This window comes from Zootoca vivipara, chromosome 3 (genome assembly GCF_965207765.1).
Source record: "Zootoca vivipara chromosome 3, rZooViv2.hap1.1, whole genome shotgun sequence".
NCBI classification, from domain to species: Eukaryota; Metazoa; Chordata; class Lepidosauria; order Squamata; family Lacertidae; genus Zootoca; species Zootoca vivipara.
Window position 1 is genome coordinate 99,314,007 of NC_142586.1, and position 25,756 is coordinate 99,339,762.

At 42.9% G+C, this 25,756-nt stretch overlaps 2 protein-coding genes across 7 annotated transcripts in view; one reads left to right on the forward strand and one right to left on the reverse strand.

Annotated features, from left to right (window-relative positions):
• Positions 1-21,092, forward strand: SLC3A1 (solute carrier family 3 member 1). The gene is made up of 10 exons (XM_035111188.3): positions 1-755; positions 4,311-4,490; positions 5,017-5,171; positions 7,975-8,100; positions 8,733-8,852; positions 9,927-10,051; positions 12,172-12,370; positions 14,973-15,119; positions 15,988-16,104; positions 18,075-21,092. Exons 1-10 carry the CDS (start codon positions 329-331, stop codon positions 18,513-18,515), a joined length of 2,037 nt encoding a protein of 678 aa, XP_034967079.1. The 5' UTR covers positions 1-328; the 3' UTR covers positions 18,516-21,092.
• PREPL (prolyl endopeptidase like) overlaps positions 21,083-25,756 on the reverse strand; it is a 24,520-nt gene continuing 19,846 nt past the window's right edge. For 4 of the 6 annotated variants that reach the window (XM_035111187.3, XM_035111185.3, XM_088666756.1 and 1 more), the window contains 3 exons: positions 25,518-25,667; positions 24,470-24,605; positions 23,127-23,444 (listed from right to left, as the gene is read on the reverse strand). In XM_035111187.3, the coding sequence (XP_034967078.1) occupies positions 23,266-23,444; positions 24,470-24,605; positions 25,518-25,667 (465 nt within the window). In that variant the 3' untranslated portion in view covers positions 23,127-23,265. Of the gene's footprint in view, positions 21,362-23,126; positions 23,445-24,469; positions 24,606-25,517; positions 25,668-25,756 lie in introns of those variants that run through there. The other 2 variants (XM_088666755.1, XM_035111186.3) reach the window with 1 other exon arrangement.

A 25,756-nucleotide genomic window follows, 5' to 3' on the forward strand; every position in this document is an offset into this window, starting at 1 on the left:
CGCCTTCAAGTACCTCCATTCCTGAAGCGCTAGGCTATTTTCTTTTGAAGTCTGGTTGGCATGACTGGAGCTTTGTTCTCTTGCAACATTTTGCCCCTCCTCGGAGAAAAGTCTTTTGTGCAGAGGAGTGGGAGCCCTTAATGCTCTTAATCTGGGTCAGACTTTGGACCGGTCGCTCAGGTTTATTTTTAAACCAGGGATTAATGACGCTTCCTTGTTTCACCGACCAAAGGTTTTTCCTCTCCCACCCCCACCCCCTGGCCACCTGCCCCACCTTCTTCCAACTGCACCGAGTCTTCCGAGAGGGGTGAGAACGGACTGAGAAAAAATGGTTGGCAAAGAAGATAGGGCCATCTCTCTCGAGCTGGGCCAGAATGAAGGCATCGAGAACAATGGGTTTGTTCAAAGCGAGGAGCTGGAGGAAAAGGAGGCCGATGCCACAAGCCAAGATGGGTTGCCAAAAACATGTACTCTTTTCATAGAGTCTGGAACGGCAGAAAAGTTACCAGTGCGGCCTTACGCGGGGATGCCCAAAGAAGTCCTCCTCCAGTTCTCATCTCAAGCACGCTACAGAATTACCCGAGAGATACTGTTCTGGTTGATCATTGCATCCTCGCTGGTGCTTGTGGCAGCTACGGTTGCCATTATCGCCCTGTCCCCCAAATGCCTTGGCTGGTGGCAAGCCAGCCCCATCTACCAAATTTACCCTCGGTCGTTTAAGGACACCGACAGCGATGGGAATGGCGATCTCAAAGGTAAGGGTGCCAAACTTCTTTTACCTTCTGTTTCCTTGCATTTCTATCCTGCCTTTCTTCCATCATGGTTCCCAGACAGTCACTACCTGGACTCACAGCTGAGTCGGCAAGATGGTGGTCTCAGGCTGTAAGAATATATCTTAGCCTCTCTCTTTTTTAAAACAAATCTTTTTTATTCAGTTTTACATTCTACATTTGAATTAAAACATTAATCACAATCATCCTCATTTAGGATTCTCTGAATCCTTAGACTCCCCCTCCCATGATTTCCATTATCAAGCATTTCCTACTGCATCACATAATTTCTCTATTTTTCTTTCAGTAATCCATTTTTACCTTAGTTTTTAGTACCTTGCAAGCGTTACTCAAATCCTGCCAAAGTTTTTAGTTGTTTACAGTGTTCTATATCTTAGCCTTTTCTGTTCTAGTCCCAGTAATGTAGAATGAGATTTCCTGACCCAGAATATTTTTTTAAAAAAAATAAAATGCACTTTGAAGCTTTCTTGCCAAAAATTGTGGACGTATGCCCCACTCTATGAGACAAGGAAGTTATAAAATAAGGGACCTTGCAGGAAAGGAAATCAGGTGGAAAGTTAAATCATAACTTCAACATCACACCGTACCTTTTTAAAGCATTCTTACGCCACTTGAACAGTCGTGGTTTCTTGCAAAGTACCCTGAGAACCGTAATTAAGGGTGCTGAGAGTTGTTATGTGATTCCTGGCAGTGCTACCATTCCCAGCACCCTCAAAAAACCACAGTTCCCAGTATTCTTTGAGGGAAGCCATGGCTGTTGAAATGGTTATGAGTGCTTTAATTGTAAAGTGGCAAGTGGCAAGAGGTGTGACTGTTGGCAGAGGGGCAACATCCCCCACCACACCTGAAGGCGGCAGTCTAGCTTGGGGGTGGGCGGTTTGCAGGGTCAGCTCTACCTTCCAACATCTCACTGCTGCTCGCCTGCTGCCCACTTGGACAAATGCTGCAGCAAAATGAACACGCACCTTGTGAGCAGAGCGCTAGATATGCTAGCATGGTTTCTGCTGGGAAGGGAAGTAGGCAAGACACGCAGACAGACCACATGAGTAACAAGCACCCCTGCTACGTCCGGGGTGCCAGGTCAGGAGGAGAGGAAAAGCGGAGTGTGCAAAATAGATTTGACCTATAAATCGGGGGAGCCTGGCAGAAATGGGTTTGGTCCACTGCAGCGAGCCTCCTTCACTGACGTGCATGTGGATTTTCCTGCATTCATGTTGCAGGATTTATTTATCCACACAACCCCCCCCCCAAAAAAATGCAAGCCTGAAGTTCTTCATATAGCCAATGCTGGCTGGGAAATGCCATTGAGTAAAGGGAGGACAGGTAAATTTTAAAAGCATAGATGCACATGTATAAAAATAATGTTTAAGGAATAAGGGATGAAAGCATTTGTAATTTTGAAGGCAACTGTTTCTTTCTCACCTCTCTCCTCTCAATGCTGCTAGAGACCATCAGTGCACCTCTTGAAAATATAGCCACTGCCTGTCTGTCTGTCTGATAGGGAGCTAGATAGACTAACCTCGCACTATATAAGACAGACAGTGGCTCTGCAGTGCAAGTCCTCCGTTTGGGAAGATATCTGGGATTGAAACTGGGACCTTTTGCCTGAAGAGCAATGTTTTCTGCCACTGAGCTATGGCTAGGTAAGCTTCCTGGGGAAAGTATGAGTGGCACAGCCCAGCTAGTGACAATGTTTGTGAGCTGGTAATGCTTATTCATTTTTTCCCAAGGTACGTAATGTTAATCCTCCAAACCCCTAGAACCAAGGTACAAAAGGCTGCCTTAAGGCTTCCTTTGTATGTTGTTGTTTAGTGGTTTAGTCGTGTCCGACTCTTCGTGACCCCATGGACCAGAGCACGCCAGGCACTCCTGTCTTCCACTGCCTCCCGCAGTTTGGTCAGACTCATGGTAGCTTCGAGAACACTGTCCAACCATCTCGTCCTCTGTTGTCCCCTTCTCCTTGTGCCCTCCATCTTTCCCAACATCACGGTCTTTTCCAGGGAGTCTTCTCTTCTCATGAGGTGGCCAAAGTATTGGAGCCTCAGCTTCAGGATCTGTCCTTCCAGTGAGCACTCAGGGCTGATTTCCTTCAGAATGGATAGGTTTGATCTTCTTGCAGTCCATGGGACTCTCAAGAGTCTCCTCCAGCCCTGTATAGCCTTTTTACTGAGGGCATGAATTGGAAGTCTACTCCAGGGGCCTCCACTTTCAGAGACGAGGGCTGTGTGGTGTTCATACCATACATTAAAGCACATCGCTCCCAAGAATCCTGGGAACAGTAGTTTGTTAAGTGTGTTGGAAACTGTAGTTCTGCCAGAGGTAAACTACATTCCCCAGAATTATTTGTGTGGGGAAGGTGCTTTAAATGTGCTTCAAATTTGTGGTGTGTATGAAGCCCAAGTAGCTAATGAGGTCTGTGTCTTTTCTTGGCACCTCCTTTCTGTTCATTTTTGTGTTAGATCAAAACTAGTTTATTTGAAAGAGAAATATATCATTATGGGACGTTCTGTTTCTGGCTAGCAGCATTATTAGCCTTGCTGCTGCTGGCTGCATTCTGCAAAAGTGGGAGATGCATATTTTAAATAAACACTCAAAAATATTTGGTAAGAAATATAAGGTAAGAGCTGCAGCTCACTGCTTGTCCTTTTCTGGAATGCAATGTCAGATGACCCCAAAGCTATACTAGGCAACTGTTTGTATCTGAAGAATGTGTAGCAGCTCTGATTCAGGTGAGGATAAAGAGAGGTTTGGAAACTGGAAGAAGAATAACAGTCATAGTGAAGGCAAAGGCAAAAGGCAGTTTACCTAACGGAAAATAAAAGTTGGACTTTGGCCCTGAAATTATTCTTACAGTCTTGTGTCTTAGAAATCTTTCCAGTTAATGTACCTTGAAATTAAAAGATCCTAGAATGGTGGTTTGGGGGTTCTTGTTTTTAAATACCCTACATTCCTATAAGTATCTCTCATGCGTTACAACACTTGAACAAGTTAGGAACAACAGCAGTTCCAAACCTTACCCTGTGTTATTGATATTGGATTTTGGGTTATGTGAACCAAGAATGGAAGCAAGTTTACTTAAGCAGACTTTCCTGCCTCCTCCTTTCCATCACAGCGCTCTGTGGTCTCTAAAAGCTGCTTCAGAGGTCTGGGAGATCTTCCAGAATGGGATGACACTGAAAGTAGGGAGCTGCTTGCTAAAGGAGTGGGAGAACTGGCCAAAATCAGATGAATGGAATGGCATATCCTGGAAGAGGTCCTAACAGGTTGGCTGGTTCAAACACAAGTCAGGAGCAACATTCTGCAGTGGAGCATTAGTTGTTGTTAGTTATTAACCCACCTTTCATTCAAGGAGCTTGGGACAGTATAAGTGTTTCCCCCCCCTACCATCTCATTTGGTCCTCATAACTATCCTGTAAGATGCAGTAGGAGTGAACTTTGCAAACCATCAAGAATTTGAACCAGCTAACCCCACTGTTTGTTACGGCAGTTTGTTCCTTCCCCTTTATTTCCCCTCCCAAGGTATCCAAGAAAAGCTGGATCACATCCAGTACCTAAATGTAAAAACAATCTGGATCACATCTTTTTACAAGTCTGCCTTACGAGATTTGGGATATGGCATAGAAGACTTTCGAGACATAGACCCAATGTTTGGAACCATGAAGGATTTTGAGGACCTAGTTGCAGCGATACACGATAAAGGTTGGCTTTGCTCTATGTTCTACGTATTCTGGATTGTTTCATTTGCTCTTTTTATGTGCTTTGACAATTTCCCCCTTAAAATTATAAAACCGTATAGAAATGAAATGGAATGAATGATGATGATGCATCCCACTTGGCTAGCTAACTTATTGATAACAGAATTAGCCATTAAATCACATGTGGAATGATCTCTGCTGCTGCTCATCCAACAGGGAGTGAGGAAGATCCATTCTGCAAACAGTTCATTGGATCCAAGCTATGTTTTACTTGGTTTTGTGAAATGCTTAGTAGTTTTTATTAGATGCTGATTAACTCCATTGGTCTTCGGGGCAATTTCCCCCAACTTGGTCCCTGTGCTTCACATGGTTCAGCTCAGTAAAACTTTGCAATAAACCTTTACAGTAGACAAGCAAGATTATTCCCCATCTGCACCTGTCCAATCAAAGCCCAAAGACTTAGTTCTCTTCTAGGAACAATGCAGGTGTGTGCAATTTGACAGGCTGTTCTTTGCCTCCTCTTGCGCAAGGTTTGAAAGTGATAATGGATCTAATACCTAACCACACAAGTGACAAGCACAACTGGTTTCAGCTGAGTCGCAATCGGACTGGAAAATACACGGATTATTACATCTGGCATGACTGCACATATGCCAATGGGACCACCAAGCCACCGAATAACTGGGTGAGTACAGAACTCCGGTAGCACAAAAATAAATGTGGCATTGTAGGCATAAGCCTCACACCCTGTGGTTCAGTGACCAAACAGAGAGGCCCGGTGAGCTAAATTTGTTCCTGAGCCTGAGGTTCTTCACCCGTTATAAGGTATAACGATAAGAGGCAATATGCTTCTGAATACCAGTTGTTGGAAACCGCAAGAGGAGAGAGTGCTCTTGCGCCCAGGGCCTGATTGCAGCATCTGGCTGGCCCCTGGAGAAAGAGGATGCTAGATTGGATGGGCCATTGCCTGATCCAGCAGTCTCCCCTTATGAAATAGTATTTTTTCTCAATGATAGACAGCCTCTTAGCTCTTGCAAACAACCTCTGCTTTGATCACAGCAGCTCAGCTTTGCCAGTAAATGCCATTCACATTTAAGGTATGTTTGGCTGTGTAGCAGGTCATCTCTTATGTAACCTGATTTCATTAGGCCTGCTATTAACATATGCATAATATATATAGACATAATATACTGTATATAATTTGCTAAGCACTGTAATAGCAACTTCAGCTCAAAATGAGAAAACACACACACCATAGCTGCCAAGTTATCCCTTTTTTAAAGGGATTTTCCCTTATGCTGAATTGGCTTCCTCGCGAGAAAAGGGAAAACTTGGCAGCTATGACACACACACAACTTGAATTGTGAAATCACATGGTTACAGAATACTTTGTTCCCGAAAACATTGGCTGGGAACAAAAGTCCACGGACTCCAATAGAATGCTCTATCAATTAAGAGTTTAGTCCTGTGCACACTTACTCGGGAATAAGTCAAAGGGAGTGAATTCTGACTAAACACATTTCGGATCAACCTGTTATAATCAGTAATAGCATTTTAAGCGTTGTGATGTTATTAAACTGCAAGCATTTCCAAACAAACAAGAGATGTGCAATTCAGCTTCTTATGAGATATTTTGCCCTCCCAAGCACACATGTGTTACATAAATGATTTGGTTGTTGAAACACTAGCTGCTGTTGCTTGTTTTCTACTTCGTTTGATCTCAATTCTTTTTCGAGTCTGCTTTTCTTGCTTACTTTCGGCCGCTCTCTGCAGAAACCTGTTGGCAGGAAGCGACACCTTTTGCATGGCTAGTTCGTTGTGACATACCCCTTGTTCCAGTGGGCATGCCAGCCTAGGAGCCTCCTCAACACAGCTGTCTCTTCCCCCTGCCAAACATGACATCAGAATCAAACAAGCCGGCTCATTGTTAGATCACTCTTTTCTGTTTCTGTAATGCAAAGATGTCAAGACACTGGTTTCACTAGGATGAAAACTCTGCTCTCATTTCCCACATTTTAATCTGAGGCTGGAGCAGTTTGGGAAGCGGCTGCAGAGAACAGTTTCAGAAAACACTGCCCTGTTTTGCCGTAACATGCCCTTCAATGTGTTTCAGGCCAGAGCACAAATTGTTATTTCGGCAAACAAATCTGTATTGAGAAGTAATCCTATTTTAAACATTTTGCCCTGTAGTGTGCTTGCACTTTGTAAAACGAGCTTGACAAACATAGGAAGCTAACAAGGAATATTTGGTGTTATGTTGGAGAGGATGCCAGGAGGTGTAAATATGTATATATATATATCTTATAGCTAGGAAGTGGAAGAGGCAAGCAGAATATAAAATGGAAGAATGGCATAAAGAGGTGTGGGATATAGCTATTAATGATAAATTAACATGTGCCATTAAGGTAGGATGGGGAATATGCAGGAGAAATTATTTTGAGGAGATATGGAGGGTGTTTGTAGAATTTGTACTGTTAAAACGGAAAGGGGGCGAACCATCGCAAGAAGTGTTGAAATTTTGGGAGGTTGGATAGTTACAATGGAATGGTCTTGGTGGTGGGGTGCACATTTTTACCCTTATTTATTTATGATTATTACTTTGTCAAATTAAAAAACAAAAATTTAATTAAACCAACCAACATAGGAAGTGGCTTTGTCTGAGTCGGAGCATAGGCAACATGCCTGCTTCCAGACATTGCTGGACTGCAACCCCCATCTACATTGGGTCTCTAGCATTTCAGATAAAGATATCTCCCAGCCCCATCAGGAGATGCTAAGGACTGAAGCTGGAGCCTTCAACATGACGAGCAGGTGCTCTTCAACTGAGCTATGACCCAAATGTTTTGCACATTTCATTGGCTTATATATAAATGAAATTAGACCAGACCATCGTGTTTTCCTGTTGCCAATTTTGGATGCTGCCCCTTTGGGCAACTATTTGATTTAATTGTCGACTTTTATGATAAAAGTGCAAACCAGAAAAAAGTTGTGCATAAGACAAGGTGGCAGCCCCATTCTGATTTCTTGACTCTCCCACCCTACTCCCAAAATAAACACTATTTCCCATGTAATTTGATTATTTGCATGCATTATTTACTGAAATGCCTGTATGCCACCTTTCTTCCATGAATGGCACTCATAGTGGCTCACACACACTTCCAGTGCATATTTTAACATACAGAAGAAGAAGAAGGGAGGAGACCAGAGGTGGGTTGAGGGTCACACTGGGTGCCAAGCTGCAGCTGGTACCACAATAATGCTGTAGAATGGAGCGAGAGAGGTGGGGGTGCTGAATTTCTGGCAACCCTGGATGGCAGTAGCAATCCAGGGCTATCTTTACTTTCCTTGAACGAGGCCCAGATCCCTCCAGTTAGGCCTGATTTGAGATTTGGGCTTCGGCTGACTTTAATGCGCATCCTTAATTATAACAACAATGATTCTAAATAGTCTGATTTTTAAAAAAGATATAATGTTCCTTATGTAATCAGGTGAGCGTGTTGGGGAACTCCAGTTGGGAGTACGATGAAGTGAGAAACCAATGTTACTTTCACCAGTTTGGAAAAGAGCAGCCAGATTTAAATTTCCGTAGCCCAGATGTTGAAGAAGAAATTCATGTAAGTATTCAATTGCATTCTGATCATGAAGGAATGCCCATATTGCTTGGGTCATGAAATATGATTTGTTGATGCTACACATAGCTGCCAAGTCCGGATCGTAAAGACTTCTACAACCACACATGATTATCACAAGTTAGTAAACCTCCTCTGTTGAGTGCCCATAATAAGGGCTAAAGTACATGTGGCGTGCAGCCATGTCTTAAAAGATAAGAGGCTGCTTCTATGAAAAAACAGCTCCAGAAGAGGGAGATTTGTTGTGAAGAATTAGCATGGAGAAGAAGCACAAATGTCTTTACTTCCCACTGCAACTCTCTCCAAGCGGCCCTCCCTCCCTGTACAGACACTCCATGGACCACCTGAGTGAACCTTGTGGACCACGGATGGTCTGCAAACCACAGTTTGGGAGCCCCTGTTGTAGATCCCACAAGCTCCAGGAAGCATGACTAAAGGCCTGGGATGATGGGAGCTGTAGCTCTGCAGCATCTGCAGGGCCAAAGGTTCCCCACACCTCTTGTTGACAGAGCATTAAGCCAATCTACAGTTCTTTTATGAAACTCAAAATATATGAAATGTAATTGCTGTAGCTTCTGACATAACGCAAAACAATTCTACCTCTTCTATCCGTTTAGGAGGTCATCAGATTTTGGCTCGGCAAAGGCGTCGATGGATTTAGCATTAGTACTGTCAAATTCCTGCTGGAAGCCACACATCTGAGAGATGAGCCACAAGTCAATAAATCCCAAAACCCGGTAACAATTTTTCTCCTTTGTCCTCTTACAGGAGTACACACTTAGGACCGATAAGGGCTCCTTACATTTTGTTAGTGAGCTGTCCTAGCTGAATAGGCTCAGGGGCAGTTTATATTCTCTGAGGCAATGTGCCTCTGAACATCATGTGTTGTGGACAAATGGGGTGGGGTGGGGGTCAGCTGTTGGGTTCATGTCCTTTTTATGGCTTCCTAGAGGCACCTGCTTGCCACTGTTGGAATGCTGAACTAGATAGACCTTTGCTCAGATCCAGCAAGGCTCTTCCTGTGTCCACATGGCCTCTGCCAGAGACCTTGGAAGGCTACAGCTGGGACTGGAAGAGATGGTCCAGTGGTATTATTTAGCTTCCGATGTTCTTGGGCATTGCCTCCAAGACTTTTGGAAAGTTATAGGACTCAATTCTAGCTAGACATTCATGACCTCCTATAAACCATATATATATGGCACCTGTGATTCCATGATGGAAGAAAGGTGGGATATAAATGCATGGAAATAAAAGGTACCGGTAGTTTAAAATATTGTGAATTGCAGTAGGAACTGACCCGGTCAGCACTTCCTGGGCCAACGTGTGGATCAGAACTTGGTCATCCATTGGTCTTTGGATGTTCTGATGCAGCTCTTATATTAAATGTTAAAGTGTACTAGAAGATAATACATTTAGAAATGTATTTTTAAATAGAAAGCAAAATCTAAATATGTATTTAAAAGAAAAGATTTGTTTCCACAAGGATTTTTTAAATTAAAAATTTGCAAATTAATGCAAGAAATTGAACGGAATGGATTTATGAGCGAGTGGTGGTGAAAACGGTGCAGGCCAGAAATTTATCCATTTCAACATTCTAGTCCCCCCCTTTTTTTTAAAAAAAAGAAGAAGCACCCACACTGCAGTTCTTTTATAACTTGAGGGAGGGAGGGGGAAGAAGTATGATGGTATTATAAAGGACACCTTGTGTGAGGAACATTCTGGATTGCAGCCATTGTCTCAGATGTCTCTCTCTGGAAGGGCCTAGAAACTTAGGAAGAGGAGTAATGACAAATATCCTATTGCTCTTCAAGGACACTGTCACAGCCTATTCTGAACTGTATCACGACTACACCACCACCCAGGTTGGCATGCATGATATTGTCCGCAGTTTTCGGCACACCATGGATAAGTTCAGCAGTGAGCCTGGAAGATACAGGTAACAATACCACGACATCTTCATTTCTTATCCTTCTGTTATGATGGTAAAAGTCACCCCTTTTTCCTAGGAAGCAGTCTGAAAACATGAGCAGGTAAGAGTGAATGTCCCCATCCCATCCCAGGAACTCACTGGAACAATGTGCAAGAACGCCTTCTCTCATATAGACCTGGCGATCCACTAAGATCTTTGGGGGAGGCCCTATTAGTTATGTCGTGGCCTGCCAGTCAAGACTGGCCTTTTAGTGCAAATGGGGAACTGCCCCACCAAACCCAGCCTGCTCTCAGCCAGCCCCCAACTACCTACCTTTCTTACATCCAGTCCAGCGGGTGGTGCTGGCTGCCCAGCTTCCTCCTCCTAAGGCCCCATCTGCACTCACCACTTTAAACAGTCATGGCTTCTTCCCCCCAAAGAATCCTGGGATGTGTTGTCTGTTTAGGGTGCCGAGTGTCGTTAGGAGTCCTGTACTCCCCGCGGAGAGTTACAGTTCCCAGAGTTCCCAGGTTGATTGTTAAACCATAGGGAACTTTAGCTCTGTGAGGGGATCAGGGGCCTCCTAACAATACCTTGCACCCTTAACAAACTACAGCCCCCAGGATTCTTTGGGGGAAGCCATGACAGTTGAAAGAGATATGATACTGCTTTAAATGTGCAGTGCGGATGGGGGTCTTAGTCTCAGTGCTGCCTTTGCGGAACTCAACAGGGAGGAGGGTGGGGCCCAAAGGAGAGTGTGACCACATCTGGTAGGCCAAAGGTTAGCCAAAACCTGATATAGGTGAATGATCAGCCAGTTGTACTGTCAATGTGTATTCAAGTAAGTATGCGATCACATGTTTTAATGATTTATCATTACAGTTCAGTGTCTAGTTGCAACTGGTCCTTCATTATTGATGTAGGGCTTGATAATGATAAGTATCACATTAGCCTAAGATGTCCCTAGAACTGGAATGCTGTGTTTTGGCACCAGCTGCACTTGGCGTCTTGACTCCTGTGGAATTAGAACATTTTTGATGTTCACTGTAGTTAACCCTTCCAGCTTAAATGTTGAGAGGCCTATTGTGTTTGGCCAAGATTTCAGAGGCCCAAGTGAAATTACAAGAGTTCCATCCATTTGAGACTCCTTCCAATTATTTGCTCTTCTCAATGGACCCTAGCACAATAAATTACTCTGTATGGGGGCTGAACATTTTTCAGCACGGAACAATTCAGATATGGGAGAACTGAATTTCACCACAGTCAGAGGAGATGCCTTGAGAGTAATTTTGAGATAGATGTCAGTGCTTCCCCCCCTAGAAAAATAGGTGCCAGAACTCACCATGAACTTGTTACAGCACGTGTCATGCTTTTTAACAACAACAACAACAACAAAAGAGGTGCCGGTACTGTGTACCCTTGAGTACCCCCTGGGGAAAGCACTGGGTGTGATTCACTAGATCCCAACAATGGTACCACCAGAGCAGGACTTGGGGCAGACATCTATGGCCCCACAACAGAATGAGCAACAGCGCTCCCTCAAATGCAGTTGGCTTACCACGTTTAGAAGTCAAATAACACACACTGTTATCTGAGGAGAGGAGCTCCCATAAGACCAACATGTCTAGAGTCTTAAACGATCTAGCTATACCACTGGATGCAGTGATATTAGGAGGGATTCCAGTCTAGCAGAGGTTCCTGCTGGAGGAAGGGCAGTGGGGTGGTGGGAAGGCAATTTTTCCTGACCACCCCTTCCCCCTGCAGGCCCTTGGGCCATCTCCTGTACTGTTATGGTAAAAAAAAAAGGTAAACAGTTTTTAAACTGTTATGGATTGTCCACCAACTCCTTAAAGCTGCTTTCCAAGGGAACTCCCCCTCTCCTCCTACCTGTGGGAACATAGCAAAAGCATAACTCTGTTCATGCTGAGTCTAGATTCAGCCCAGTAATTGTTACAGTGCCTTGTAAGAACTTTGCAATGCAAAATGTACCAGTAAATCATTATTGGGATTCAAAGGGAATCAGAGCCCAGTGTTCTCTTATCAAGTCCTATGGCAGGTTTTCCATTTTCTGTTTTGTTATATCAAATGAATGCCACTTCTGAAAACCACGGGCAAGAAAACCAAACAGATGTTGTCCTCTTTTTAAGATTTATGGGCACGGAGGCAAATGACCATGATGACGTTGAGAGAACAATGATGTATTATGGGACACCTTTCATTCAAGAAGCAGATTTCCCTTTCAACTTCTACCTCATGAACATGCAAGAAATATCAGGAAACGGCATTTTTGAAATTGTGTCTTTGTGGATGAAGAATATGCCGGAAGGCAAATGGCCAAACTGGGCGGTAAGCTTCTGATGACAAAGGCTTATGATCGTCTTCCAGCTTGGCACACAACCTTTTATGACATTTGCAGGTGGCCAAATAATTGCTTGTTTTATTTATTTAATCATATTTGCATCCTCTCCTGCCTTTAAATTTATTGCAGCATTATAGATATGGTGGTTATCCCTTTATATGTCCACAAGTATTTTGTGAGGCAGAGTAAGGCCCCAGAAATAGTTAAGAACATCCAGTAACCTACAAGCTTCCTAAAGGTGGCTGCTTTTAACCCCTTTGCCACATTTCAAAAGTCATATGGCATGTCCACTGGGCTGGCCCTACCCTTTGGCAGAGTGAGGCAGCTGTCTGAAGAAGAATAAGAGTTTGGATTTGATATCCCGCTTTATCACTATACACTAGTCTCAAAGCGGCTAACATTCTCCTTTCCCTTCCTCCCCCACAACAAACACTCTGTGAGGTGAGTTGGGCTGAGAGACTTCAGGGAAGTGTGACTAGCCCAAGGTCACCCAGCAGCTGCATGTGGAGGAGTGGGGAGAATCGAACCCAGTTCACCAGATTACGAGTCTACTGCTCTTAACCGCTACACCACACTGGCAGATAGTGGTGGGGAGGGGGCAGGGAGCAGTGGTGATGAGTTGGAGGACATTTCTGTCTGTCCCATGTTGCTTGTTCTGCATCCAACTAGCCTGCTGCCCTCAAGTGTGTTAAAGAATGCTTTCCTGTCAGCTGCCAGTCCAGTTGACTTTTGACGTTGACCTCTGACTTCTGTATGTCAAAGGGTGGGGCTGCCATCTTGGTCATTTGCCTCAGGATGAAAAGTGTCTTGGACTGGACTGGCTTTGGTTATACAATGGTGAGAGTGTGAGGTTTGGCAAAAATCCCCCTCGAAAACCCTTCTGAGAATAAGGTGTCACTTCCATGGCTCCCTGGACTGGGGTCCAATAAATTAAATCAAAATAACAATCCCCTCTAGTACAGCAGGATACTGAAAACTTTTCAAATGATCAAAATGATGACACTGCGTTTGTATGTTTGTGCTCCATTTTGAACCTCTGTGAGAAGAAAATTAGGGACCCTGCTGTTTAAATTTAGTATTTTGTCGCATGCGGATTATTTGGCTTTTATAATTAGATTTCACCATTGCTTTGTACAGTATTTAGGGGCCTTGGAACAATTTATTCCCTCTGCTTTGCTGGAGCAAAATCTCTTTTAGTGGAAAGCAATATTAAACCAGCTTTATTGTGAATATTGAGTGCTGTGATTAAAACTCATGTAAGCACTCAGTCAATATACTGTATAAAATAAAATACATTTCCATAGAAGGCTACAGGGGTGCCTTGCTAGACGAATTTAATTCGTTCTGTTAGTCAATTTGTTATGCGAAAAATTCGTCTAGCGAGTCCCATAGGAATGCATTGAAATTATTATTATTATTATTATTTGCCCATAGGAACGCATTAATTGAATTTCAATGCATTCCTATGGGAAACCGTGATTCGCTAGACGAATTTTCTACAAAACGAATTCGTCTTGCGAGGCAACCTCTGTTCGAAAAATCTCTTGGTTAAGCGAAAAATTCATCTTGCAGGGCATTCGCCTAGCGAGGCACCACTGTATTGTCTAACTAAGTACTTCATAGTACAAGACATTAAAAAAGAAAGACAATGCTCATGGGAAAGGCAGACTTCACTAGTTCAAACAGTCATCAATTTCATACTGCTATAACAAGATATGGTTCAAACCAGAGTTAGGGAACCTCAGGACCTGGGTCAAATGCAGACCTCCAGGCCTCTTTATTTGATCTGCAGGACTCTCTCTAGGCCACACCCCTTTCCAGGCCATGCCCCTTATTGTCCCTGCTCTTCTTGCCTGGCTGGCATGTGTCCTACTATACAAAGCTAAGACACATTCAACGTTCCACTCATTTTTTGTCTCCAGACACAGTAAGACTTGAAGAGCCCTGTGGGATCAAGACAAAGGCCTGTCTCATACTCTCTCATACCTTGAAGGCGAAAACTGGGACATCATCTTCCCATTTTCTCTAGTGAGAGAACGGCAGCCATTCTGGGCACCCTGTTCTTGCACCACAATTTCCCCCTGAAAAAGTGTATCGGGGTGGGCACGGTGCCCAAAAACATGCATTTTGGGGTGCTGCGTGAGATTGCAGCCCTAAAAGCACTTTTCTTCCTGGGGGAAATCAAAATGTCGGCTGTTCTCTCGTGAGAGAAAAAATGGGATGTCCTGGTTTTTCCGGGACACTCGCAGGATACGCTATCTAGTCCAGCATTCTATTCTCACGCTAGTCAGATGCCGATGAGAAGCCCACAAGCATAAGTTGTGTGCCACAGCATTCTCCTCAACTTGTGATTCCCAGCAACTCGTATTCAAAGGAATATTGTCATTGTGGGTAGTAGCCATTGATAACCTTGCCCTCCGTGAATTTGTCTGTTCCTCTTTTAAAGTCACCCACCATTGGCCTGCAACCCTCAGGTCCCATCAGGGACTGTGGCTTGTGGGTGGAGAAAGATATCCCATCCCTTATCTACATGGCTTTTATAGAGGTGGTGCCTTTTGAGTCTGATAAAACAATATACTTTCCTGATAGGCTGGAGACCCCAACAGTGCTCGAATTGCCTCCCGGATTGGGAAGGAATACATAAATGTCATCAACATGCTTCTTTTAACTCTTCCTGGAACACCTACAACCTATTACGGTGAAGAAATTGGAATGGAAGATACCACATCAGAAAATGTGAGTTTGAAAATTCTTGAATTCCAACCCCATGCAATAACCACGATACAGGGGATGCTGTTTTACCCTTCGCTGGTGATCAAGCCGTCTTGACTTTCCCAGTGCTGTTAATTCCCCCCCCCTCCAATGCCTGTGTTGTTTATGTTTCTCCTAAAACAGGACTGGTGGGCCTTCCAGATGTTGTTGAACTATGACTGCCATCATCCCTAACTATTGGCCATTCTCTTAGGGGCTGATGCAAGTTGGAGTCCAAGAACATCAAGCCCAAGAGTGCTCATTAATGGTCCCTCATCATCATTGAAAAAAGTGACAACTGGGGTCCCACAGGGTTCTGTCCTGGACCTGTTATCTAGCATCTTTATAAACGACTTGGACGTATGAATTGAGGGGATGCTCAACAAATTTGCAGATGACACCAAACTGGGAGGGGTAGTTAATGCCTCTGAAGCCAGAATCAGGATTCAAGATGTCCTTAACAGATTGGAGTACTAGCCCCCCCCCCAAAAGAATTTGAAGAGGGACAAATGTCAGGTTCTGTACTTAGGCAGGAATAACCAGCTGCACCAGTATAAGTTGGGGGACACCTGGCTTGCCAGCAGTACATGTGAAAAGGATCTACTAGGGGTGTTAGTAGACAACAGCTTAACATGAACCAACAGTGTGATGCAGCAGCAAAAGAAAAAGCTAATGCTATTCTAGGCTGCATCAACAGAAGTATAGTGTCCAGATCAAGGGAAGTAATAGTACCATTCTATTCTGCTTTGGTCAGACCACACCTGAAGTACAGGCATAACCTCCACTTATGTGCAATTGACTTGCGTGTGACCCCGTATTAGCAGTGAATAATGTCTTCTTGGTTTTTTTCAAGGCAACCTTTCCAGAAAAATCACCCATGCAGTGGGATGATACTCTTAATGCTGGCTTTAGTGAAGGCAACTCAACCTGGATACCTGTAAATCCTGACTATCCAAATATAAATGTGAAGGTAAGTATGATGACTGAAGCACTTTTCTCTCTTGTTCAAATAAATTACAAATTATTTTCTTTAGTAGGGCCAGTATTATCAAGATACTTAAAAATGTAAGTGTGACAATCCAGCCCCAGTTTGAATGAGGCCGCCTCACATTTACAGAAGTAAAACTCTGGATCAGTGGTTCCCAACAGGTGGTCCGTGGACCCCCAGGGGTCCGCGAGCTATGCCAGAGGGGTCCGCAAGATGCTATTAGAATAAAAAATATATTAAATATATTTCGTATGATAACAGATTTTTTGTTTTGGCCGCTTTCTGCATGAGCAGAGTCTAGCGCAAAACTAGAATTAGATAGAGGCAGTAGTTCTGCTGTATGCCGTTAGGTGGCGCTTTACAAACACTACTGTTTTGCAAAGAGGCAGCGTGCGCATTCTACTAACGCTCACCTCCCCAAGATGCTTTGCGCGCGTCGGCTTCATTTGTGCGCTACTGCGCAGGTACCCTGTCTTCTCCATTCCCCTCCCTCCTCCCTGGTGCGCGCTGCCTCTTTGCAAAACAGTAGTGTTTGTAAACAAAGCGTTGTTTTTCGCGGAAGCTACAGTTCGCATAGTTAAAAATGGACCGTTGGTTAAAAAGTGCTTCGTTAAAACGACAAAGGCCTACAGATGAAGAAGATAAAATATACAGATAAAATATAAAAAGACTCTTAATTTGGCTCTCACTTTTTAATTTTAGGATTAGGAATTAATGGGGGTCCTTGTCACAATAGCGGCTCGATGAGGGGTCCTCGAGAAAATTTTGTTGGGAACCCCTGCTCTGGATGATTCCCAGAGCAGTGACCCTCTTTCCACATTCAGAGTTGATGGGAAGGCATAGCTATTAAGCCTGAAACAAATTGTATGGGAAATCGGTGTGGGCTTACCTAGGACTGGCAGACCATTAAATCATTTTAGGCTGCAATCCAAAACACACTTGTTTGGAAGTAAGGCTGCAATCCAAAGTTCCACTTACCTAGAAGCAAGCATCACTGAATTCAGTGGGACTTACTTCTGAGGTCAAGATTGCATTGGTGTGCAGCAATTCTATACCTATTTACCTAGGAGTAAGCCCCACTGAACTAACTAGGATTTACTTCCAGGTGGACATGTATAGGATTGCACTGTAAGTTGATTTATTCTAACATTTGCCTATTGCTGATACCTCAATATAGATGCTTTATTGCCCTATCAGAAAGAGTAATGTATCTTACAATTTAATAAAGCAGCCACCCATTGCTGTAAGAAAATATTTTATCTTCCTTTCCATATTACAGTAATAATAATAACAATAATAACAATAATAATAATAATAATAATAATAATAATAATAATAATATATTTATACCCCACCCACCTGGCTGGGTTTCCCCAGCCACTCTGGGCGGCTTCCAACAGAATATTAAAATACAATAACCTATTAAACAGTAACACACTAAATAGCCTGAAAAAAATGAATGATGGTACTTTAAATTCGAGAGCCCATTTGAGACCACAATAAAAAGGCTAAAAAATAACTGGCGACTTTAACTATTAAAATTATGCACAGCACTTAAAATTGCCCCCCCCCGATCAATCAGCTGAGGGTTGTGCATAACGCTGTGCATAGGCCCAGAATGCATATGGTGTCTTATAGAGGTAACATATGCTCCCAATGAGGTTTCAGTCTAAAATAGATAATGGGGAAACAACAGAGCAGGGAAAGGTTGAAAAAAGGTCGAGAGAGAAGAATGTGCACAAGTGTCATTTGAAGGCAGCAGGTGAGGTTGCACCATGGGCAGGGAGGCAGTTCCATGCAAGGAGAAAAGTCATTGAAGGGGGCAGTAGACCTTTGGCTGACTGAGGGTGGTAGAGTAGGAGCAGCAGAGGTCACAGGCAGCCATGGAATGAGAAATGATTGTCCTTTCAGCATCTGAAAATTGACTAAAGGAAGCAACCATTACATTACAGGAGCAAGAGTCTCAACAGAATTCTACACTCCGCTTGTACCGAGAGCTCAGTTCCATTCGCGCCAACGAGCTTCCTATTTTTAGAGGATGGATGTGTTACGTTTGGAATGACAGTGACGTCTTTGTATATGTGAGGGAACTGGATGGGTTAGATCAAGTGTTTATGGTGGTCCTAAATTTTGGACTGGAGACCGTAACAGATCTGCAGGGTTCGGTTCCTGGTATTCCCTCCGAAGCTACTGTAAAGCTAAGCACGAATGTTGTCAACAGTGGCAAAGTAGTAAATACCAAAGCAGTCGTAACTGAAAAGGGAGAAGGACTCATTTTGGAATACTGGACAAGCGAACCCATCCACCAGATTGAAGCTTTCAAAGGGAAGTGTTTTGTTGCAGAAAAGGCATGCTATTCAAGCGCCTTCAATTTGCTCTATGCGTATTGCTAAGTGGCAATGGTTTGTTCCAAATCTATGAGTTGTAATTTCTTTACAAAAGGGGCAGCAGCTTTGAAGGACCAAATTTGAATGCTGTGTTTAAATAGCGTTTGGGTGTGTAGGTGTTACTTGTTTGCCAGCTGTCCAAAAATGGAAAACTTTACAGAATTTGGAACCTTGAATGTTTGGAACGCTGCTACGGTATATCTGAAAAGATCACTTGCCAAGTTCGAGTGCTACAGGGTACAGTTAAACATGATGCTTTTCATGCTATTTGGTGAATATTTGGTTATACAGTATACTATACATACATTAACCACGCAGAGACACTCGGAGGGCTCCCTTGAGATTTGGAACTCTCAAAATGACCTTTTTATGTTGTATTGGATTGGATTGTACTATCCATGCTCCCTTTCCTTGACAGTTGCATTGTGTTCCTCGGTTTTTGATTTTTCTATCCTAGGTTCTATACTTAGACTTTAAAAAGCCAATAAAAATGACTAAAGCAAAAGTAAAAAACAAAACAAAAAACTGCAGCAGGTCATTTGGGGGCATCGCTGTCTCCACTTACTTGTAATATCTCTTATCAGAAATAATTTCACGCATTGAGCAGTGGCTGGACTAGAATTAGTTCCCAGGTCTCCTCCAACTACGAGTCTGCCACATGCGTAGTCTAAACTTCATCTCCTACCTTCATGGCAGCAGAGATAAATGCAGAATTTGGGATTATCTTCTAGCATAATGAAAAGGAATGCATCTGTAATGGTTGAACCATTCTGTTACGAGCACTACATAGGGTGGCCCTTGAAAACCATCTGGAAACTTTGCCAAACTTCTGACAGGAGTCAGGAGAACAGAACATATCACTCTAGTCCTTCACCAACTGCACTGATTCCCAGTTTGTTTCTGGATTCAATTAATGGTGCCAGGTTTGGCATTTAAAGCACTAACAGTGCAATCCTAGTCTATTTACAAGTACGTCCTGCTGAGGCTTACTCCCACACAAGGGTGTATGAGCTTACAGTCTACAACATGTCCTTAAGAATAGCTTCATTCTGTTTCATAGAATCATAGAATCATAGAGTTGGAAGAGGCCACAAGGGTCATCCAGTCCAACCCCCTGCCAAGCAGGAAACACCATCAAAGCATTCTTGACATATGCCTGTCAAGCCTCTGCTTAAAGACCTCCAAAGAAGGAGACTCCACCACACTCCTTGGTAGCAAATTCCACTGCCGAACAGCTCTTACTGTCAGGAAGTTCTTCCTAATGTTTAGGTGGAAGCTTCTTTCTTGTAGTTTGAATCCATTGCTTCGTGTCCGCTTCTCTGGAGCAGCAGAAAACAATCTTTCTCCCTCCTCCATATGACATCCTTTCATATATTTGAACATGGCTATCATATCACCCCTTAACCTTCTCTTCTCCAGGCTAAACATACCCAGCTCCCTAAGCCGTTCCTCATAAGGCATTGTTTCCAGGCCTTTGACCATTTTGGTTGCCCTCCTCTGGACACGTTCCAGTTTGTCAGTATCCTTCTTGAACTGTGGTGCCCAGAACTGGACACAGTACTCCAGGTGAGGTCTGACCAGAGCAGAATATAGTGGTACTATTACTTCCCTTGATCTAGATGCTATACTCCTATTGATGCAGCCCAGAATTGCATTGGCTTTTTTAGCTGCTGCATCACACTGCTGACTCATGTCAAGTTTGTGGTCTACCAAGACTCCTAGATCCTTTTCACATGTACTGCTCTCAAGCCAGGTGTCACCCATCCTGTATTTGTGCCTTTCATTTTTTCTGCCCAAGTGTAGTACCTTACATTTCTCCTTGTTAAAATTCATCTTGTTTGCTTTGGCCCAGTTGTCTAATCTGTTAAGGTCATTTTGAAGTGTGATCCTGTCCTCTGGGGTATTAACCACCGCTCCCAATTTGGTGTCGTCTGCAAACTTGCTCAGGATGCCCTCAAGCCCATCATCCAAGTCATTGATAAAGATGTTGAATAAGACTGGGCCCAAGACAGAACCCTGTGGCACCCCACTAGTCACTACTCTCCAGGATAAGGAGGAGCCATTGATGAGCACCCTTTGGGTTCGGTCAGTAAGCCAGTTACAAATCCACTGAATGGTAGCATTGTCTAGCCCGCATTTTACCAGCTTCTTTACAAGAATATCATGGGGCACCTTGTCAAAGGCCTTGCTGAAATCAAGATAGGCTACATCCACAGCGTTCCCTTCATCTACCAGGCTTGTAATTCTGTTTGAACTACCCTGGAAACTCCCAGATTGTAGATTACCTTGCCTAGGGTGGTAAGCTTGCCCTCTTTACTGATTTTTGGTCTCTACGATATTTTAGTTATTATTTTTACTGTTTTGTTTCTGGTTTCTATGATTTTGTATTCTATGATTTGTAATTGCTCTTTTATATTGTTCAGCTCATGTGTTCATTTGTTCTAGCCAGAGGCCACGACAAACTTGTAGCAATAGTAATACACCATACATCTGTAACATAAGCAAAGATCTATGATGTAAGAGAGAGAGAGAAATTATTGTGAATGACCTTGCGGAAGGTGTAATAAAATTAATTCAGGTAAACATACTTTTTATTTTGTAAAAAAAAAAAGACATTTGAAGGTATACAGGGTTTTCAGTTTTTAAGAAAAAATATGTAATTACAAATTCATGAACAATTACCCTGGAATACTTTAGCCAATTCTAAAATAAAATTAGTTTAAATAGTTTCTTATTCCACAAAAAATATTTCCGTTGGCTTTAGGAATTGGGAGAAAAATTCCAGCTTTGCAGAGTTACTGCCGTTTGTCAAGTCCAAGCTCCTTGTACAAAAATGCTAGTTGTGTCGAAGCCTAAAACAATGAAAAACATTTCACTGTGAAAAAACCAGCAGACACTTCATAGCACTTTGCACATTTCAGAGAAGTATAACTCCCTCTTTCCCCACTCTATTGCTGCTTCCCTCCCAGTGCAATTCGTGCTCCTGTAACATTGGGTATAATAATGTGGATTCTCCTGCAGTCTGTACAGTAATCAGAGTTCTTCCTGCTCAATTCTCTTTATAAAATGGCAGCTGTTGTAATGGGCTTTTCACTGAGATCAGAAAAGCTTCCTGTGAATTGAGCATTACTGTCAGGTATAGCACAGCTTGTGACTAGAATAGTGGCAGCGAGTCTGAAGCCGGTGTCACAAAAATGCTTTCGAAATTGCTTTGCTTCTTCCCACTGTAGCCAGTGGATGAAGAAAGTGTCTTGCTCATGTGTACGCACTCTATGCTAAGTAGACAAGCTGAATTCAACTGTGCAGGGGGAAAGCAACAAAGAATTATTTTTGTGCACGTTGCTTTTTCGTACGCTGAAATTCCTTCTTGTTTTTTCTAATTGATTGTTTTCAGCCAAAAAGAGAGAGAGAAGGTTCCCAAGAACTGCTTGCAGAGTGATGTACAAAAGAGCTAAATTAATAAATAATTAGCAAAAACATACATACACGTGGGTATGTGTAGCATGTTCCTGAAATACATAGCAAGAAGCCCATATGAGTACTGGCACCAGTGTTGGGGGAATTAAAGTGGAATACCTTCCTTGCTGAATTTGCAGTGTATGATGTAAGAAGCTCAATCCTTGCACAGTGAAGTCAGCCTGTTTTCAACAGTACCAATCAGCTTTTGGGGTGGAAGGGTAATGGCTGAATCCAGGCCTCTGCCCACCCCAGTCCCCCAAAACAGATGCTAGTGAATTGGCTCGTGAATTGAGCCTCTCAAGAAGAAAGACATAAATGCCATCTGTAGGATTCCTCTGGTTGGATGATGACCAATTACTTTTTAAAATAGATATAGCATTTTCTTCCTGCTGGGTGATATCCAAAGTTGGTGCGTCGTGAATAGAAGCCATTTGCATTCATGGAAAAAGAGGTGCAGAGTCTCTTTTTTCCAACAAGGGGCCTCTTATTTATTAGGAGGGAAAGTATTATTTATGAAACACTCAAGTAGAAAGCAGAACAATTAAAACATGTCTACACTAAATAAAGCACGAGAAGCGTTAATGTCGTACACAAGCAAATGTTCTTTTAACATCTGATCTAGGTAGGTACTGGGCTCAAGATCAGCTTGTATTGACCAATTCACATAGCAGCTTCTCCTGCCCATTCAAGGTGACTTTGCAGTATTCATCTTAAAATGGACAGCCACCAAACACTTGTGCTTATGAATGGCGTCACCCACTTCAAGTGTTTTGCTCAGTCTTCCCTTTAACCTTCCAGGATAAATGCTCCCCCCCCCCTTCCAGGGTGTTTTCCCCCCAGGAAGTCACCAGGGAGAGGAATGAAAGGCAATGCATGCAGACATGGCCAGTCAAATAAATTTTGCTGCCTGAGATGAAATACAACAGGACGTCCCCTTACCACTTGGACTGACAACTGAATTTCACTTCCACATTGGTGATAGGATAGCATCACCCATGTACCCGAGGTAGCAGGCCAGTTTAGGGGCTGCAGGAGAGGCAACAAAGGGGAATGGCTGGCAGGCTCGGGAGGAACAGCTGGGGGTGCTTTTGCTGTCCCCACAACATCTGCCACCTGAAGCAGTTGCTTCATTCTGTCTAATGGTAAGGCTGGCCCTGTGTGTAGAGATCACAGGAGAGATGGTGGTAGGTAGATAAGCGGTGGTGTGCAGATTTGAGATGGTTATTTGGGAATCACAAACACTGTACATGCATACATATTATTCCTCAAACGTTCACGACCCTTGAAGTTTCAGTTTTTATCTCACAACATGAGAGCAATTATCTCCACAGTGTATAGCACTGATCTGTGCTGTTTCCCTTTTTGATTGCAAAAAAGAACACAGTGAGGATACCTGATTTAAAGAATCATCCCAAGATGGAGCACAATGACTGCCTCCTGGTTGAACATCTAAGAGAATATTAGGCATCTGAAGTCCTGAAACAAGCAGAAAAGGCCAACAAAGGATGAGGCAAGAGTGGAGGAGAAGCTGTTTTTTTCTTGTAGCAACAAGTTATATACTCTACTGGTGACGAAAGTAAATTCAGTATTTTATCATGACCTTTTGTGCTTAATGACTGATGGGGATCAGTTATTTTGAAGGTATCCTGTACATGTTTCCTCCAAAGCACTTTTGTAATATAAACTCATTTTGGTCATTTATCCCATAAAAAAAAAAAGTGACCCAGTTGCTGGTTTTGCCAGGACAGTTATCATAATAGCCATTACATGTGATGCACTTTAAGGCAAAGACTGCATTTACACCACCATTACCACGCCACATTTGTGCATTCAACAAGGACTTGGGAGATTTATCGAGCTTCTGGTCAAAAGATGTGCTAGTTCTGATTTAATCTGCTTCTCCATAAAAGTGTGTCCACCATCATCTTGCCCATCTTTGATGATGGTAGATGTCCACACAGCAGAAACTCCTGTTTGTCCATGTAATCTCTACTGAGCATTTCAGCCCTCACAACCCAGCCCTTCAACCACCAAGGCTGTGACTTAAGATCCAGTCATCACCCTTCTCTGTCTACTCATGAGGAACTGAAGCCTTGAGCCGCGTCACACAAGAGTCCTAAAGTAGTTCTTGCTTCAGTTGCTTTGTAATGTATGTGCAAGCAACAGCAAGCGCAAAAAGGGAACAGGAAAATAATCTGATCTGACCCGAATTGGATCTTTCAGTGGTACCAATAATCTGTTTGGAATGGAGGGGTGGGGAAGGAAGCTGAACACTGAATCTAGACCCACATCCCCATCCCTTGAAGAAGAGGTTTATGCAGCTGCAGAGCTCTTATTTAAGGTTGTGTTTGCATAGGTTGTGTTTGCAAGAATTCAGCTTGGACAAAAATATTTGTACATATGCATGTTATTGTTGGATTGGGGCAACAGTCCTTCCATTGCAACAATTTCTCATACTGTACAGTATGATGATTCAGCTAACCACAGATTTCTAATTTTACCTTTCACTTTTGTGCAGTTGTCTTGGGCATGGAAAGCTTGTACAGCTTTTCTAAGTTTACAGATGTATCTTAATAGCCCAGCCAGAGGTATGCGTTGATCGTTTTCAGAGGCTGTGATGAAAGCAGAAGGATAATTCTAGAGCAAAGGGAGGGGGGTTGGGGAGGAGAGGAAATGTCTGAGTTAGCAGGATGGAGTTACTGTGCAGCAATTAATTTTTAACTGGGTGGAAGTCACTCTGCAATGTCAGCAGGAGAGAAGCATTTCACAGATTTGATTATATAAATGAAGAAACCACTCATGCCAGTCATATTTGACAATTATGAAAATATTTTATCTGTGACTTAGTAAAGCACTGCACTTGCTTTCTGTTAAAACTCCCCTGTAAACATCTTGTATGACTGAGACTGGAAAGAAACTCAAAGGAAAATCTTGCCAGCCCATCGCTGCTGCAATTCATCCTCCTCTCTCTTTCAACACAACTGAGAGATGTGTTATGTTAAGGATGTGATGTGGTGCTTTGTTCTCTCCTAATATTGCTTTCTCTCTACTTAGGCTTATATCTGATCTTGGGAATAACATTTCCATGTCTCGTTACTTTGCAAAGGAGCCTGGATAATTTGGGCTGGCCTGTGAACTGACCTTCTGCTAGGGGTTGCACATGACGTGTATTTTTTCATGTTGTAAGCTGCCTTGAGCATGGTTTGAACTGTAGAAAGGTAAAAAATTTATGGATAAAATTATGTATGTTTGTATGTATGTCATATTGATAAAATTATGTATGTTTGTAAGTATGAAGAGTTACAGGGCAATTCTAGCTGTGTTACTAAGAAGTTAGTTTAATTGCTTTTGATAGGGCTTCTAGGCATGCACAGATCCGCAGCTAAAGCAGTTTCTTAGTACCGTCCTATTGAAGGTTCTTAACTTGGCTTGGATCACAACCATTCCTAAAAACACCTGTCTGAACTGTAAAAACTGCTATTGAGATTCATCCCCCCCCCCGCTTGCTTGAAATGCACTTTGTAGTATTAAGAATAGATGAACTGGTACCTGTGGCCTAATATTCTGATAGGGACAGTAGCTTTGGATATATTCCTTGCAAGTCTCATCAACCAAAGGATTACCCCATTCTTCTTGTTCTTCAATAGTTAGGGGGAGATGAGGGTCCAACATTGTATTTAAAACATCCAGGAATGGGGCCTGTGAATAAAATGAACATTTTTTCCCCACAACTTCAAAAGACTAATTATATAAAATTTTAAAAACCCAGATGTAATATGTAAGCCTGC

Bases quoted from the DNA above. Each gene is read 5' to 3' on its own strand.
- SLC3A1 (XM_035111188.3), top strand. From the start codon at position 329: ATGGTTGGCAAAGAAGATAGGGCCATCTCTCTCGAGCTGGGCCAGAAT. The intron at 4,491-5,016 runs GTTGGCTTTGCT...CTCTTGCGCAAG, and splicing joins TGCAGCGATACACGATAAAG to GTTTGAAAGTGATAATGGAT. The intron at 8,853-9,926 runs GTAACAATTTTT...TTGCTCTTCAAG, and splicing joins TCAATAAATCCCAAAACCCG to GACACTGTCACAGCCTATTC.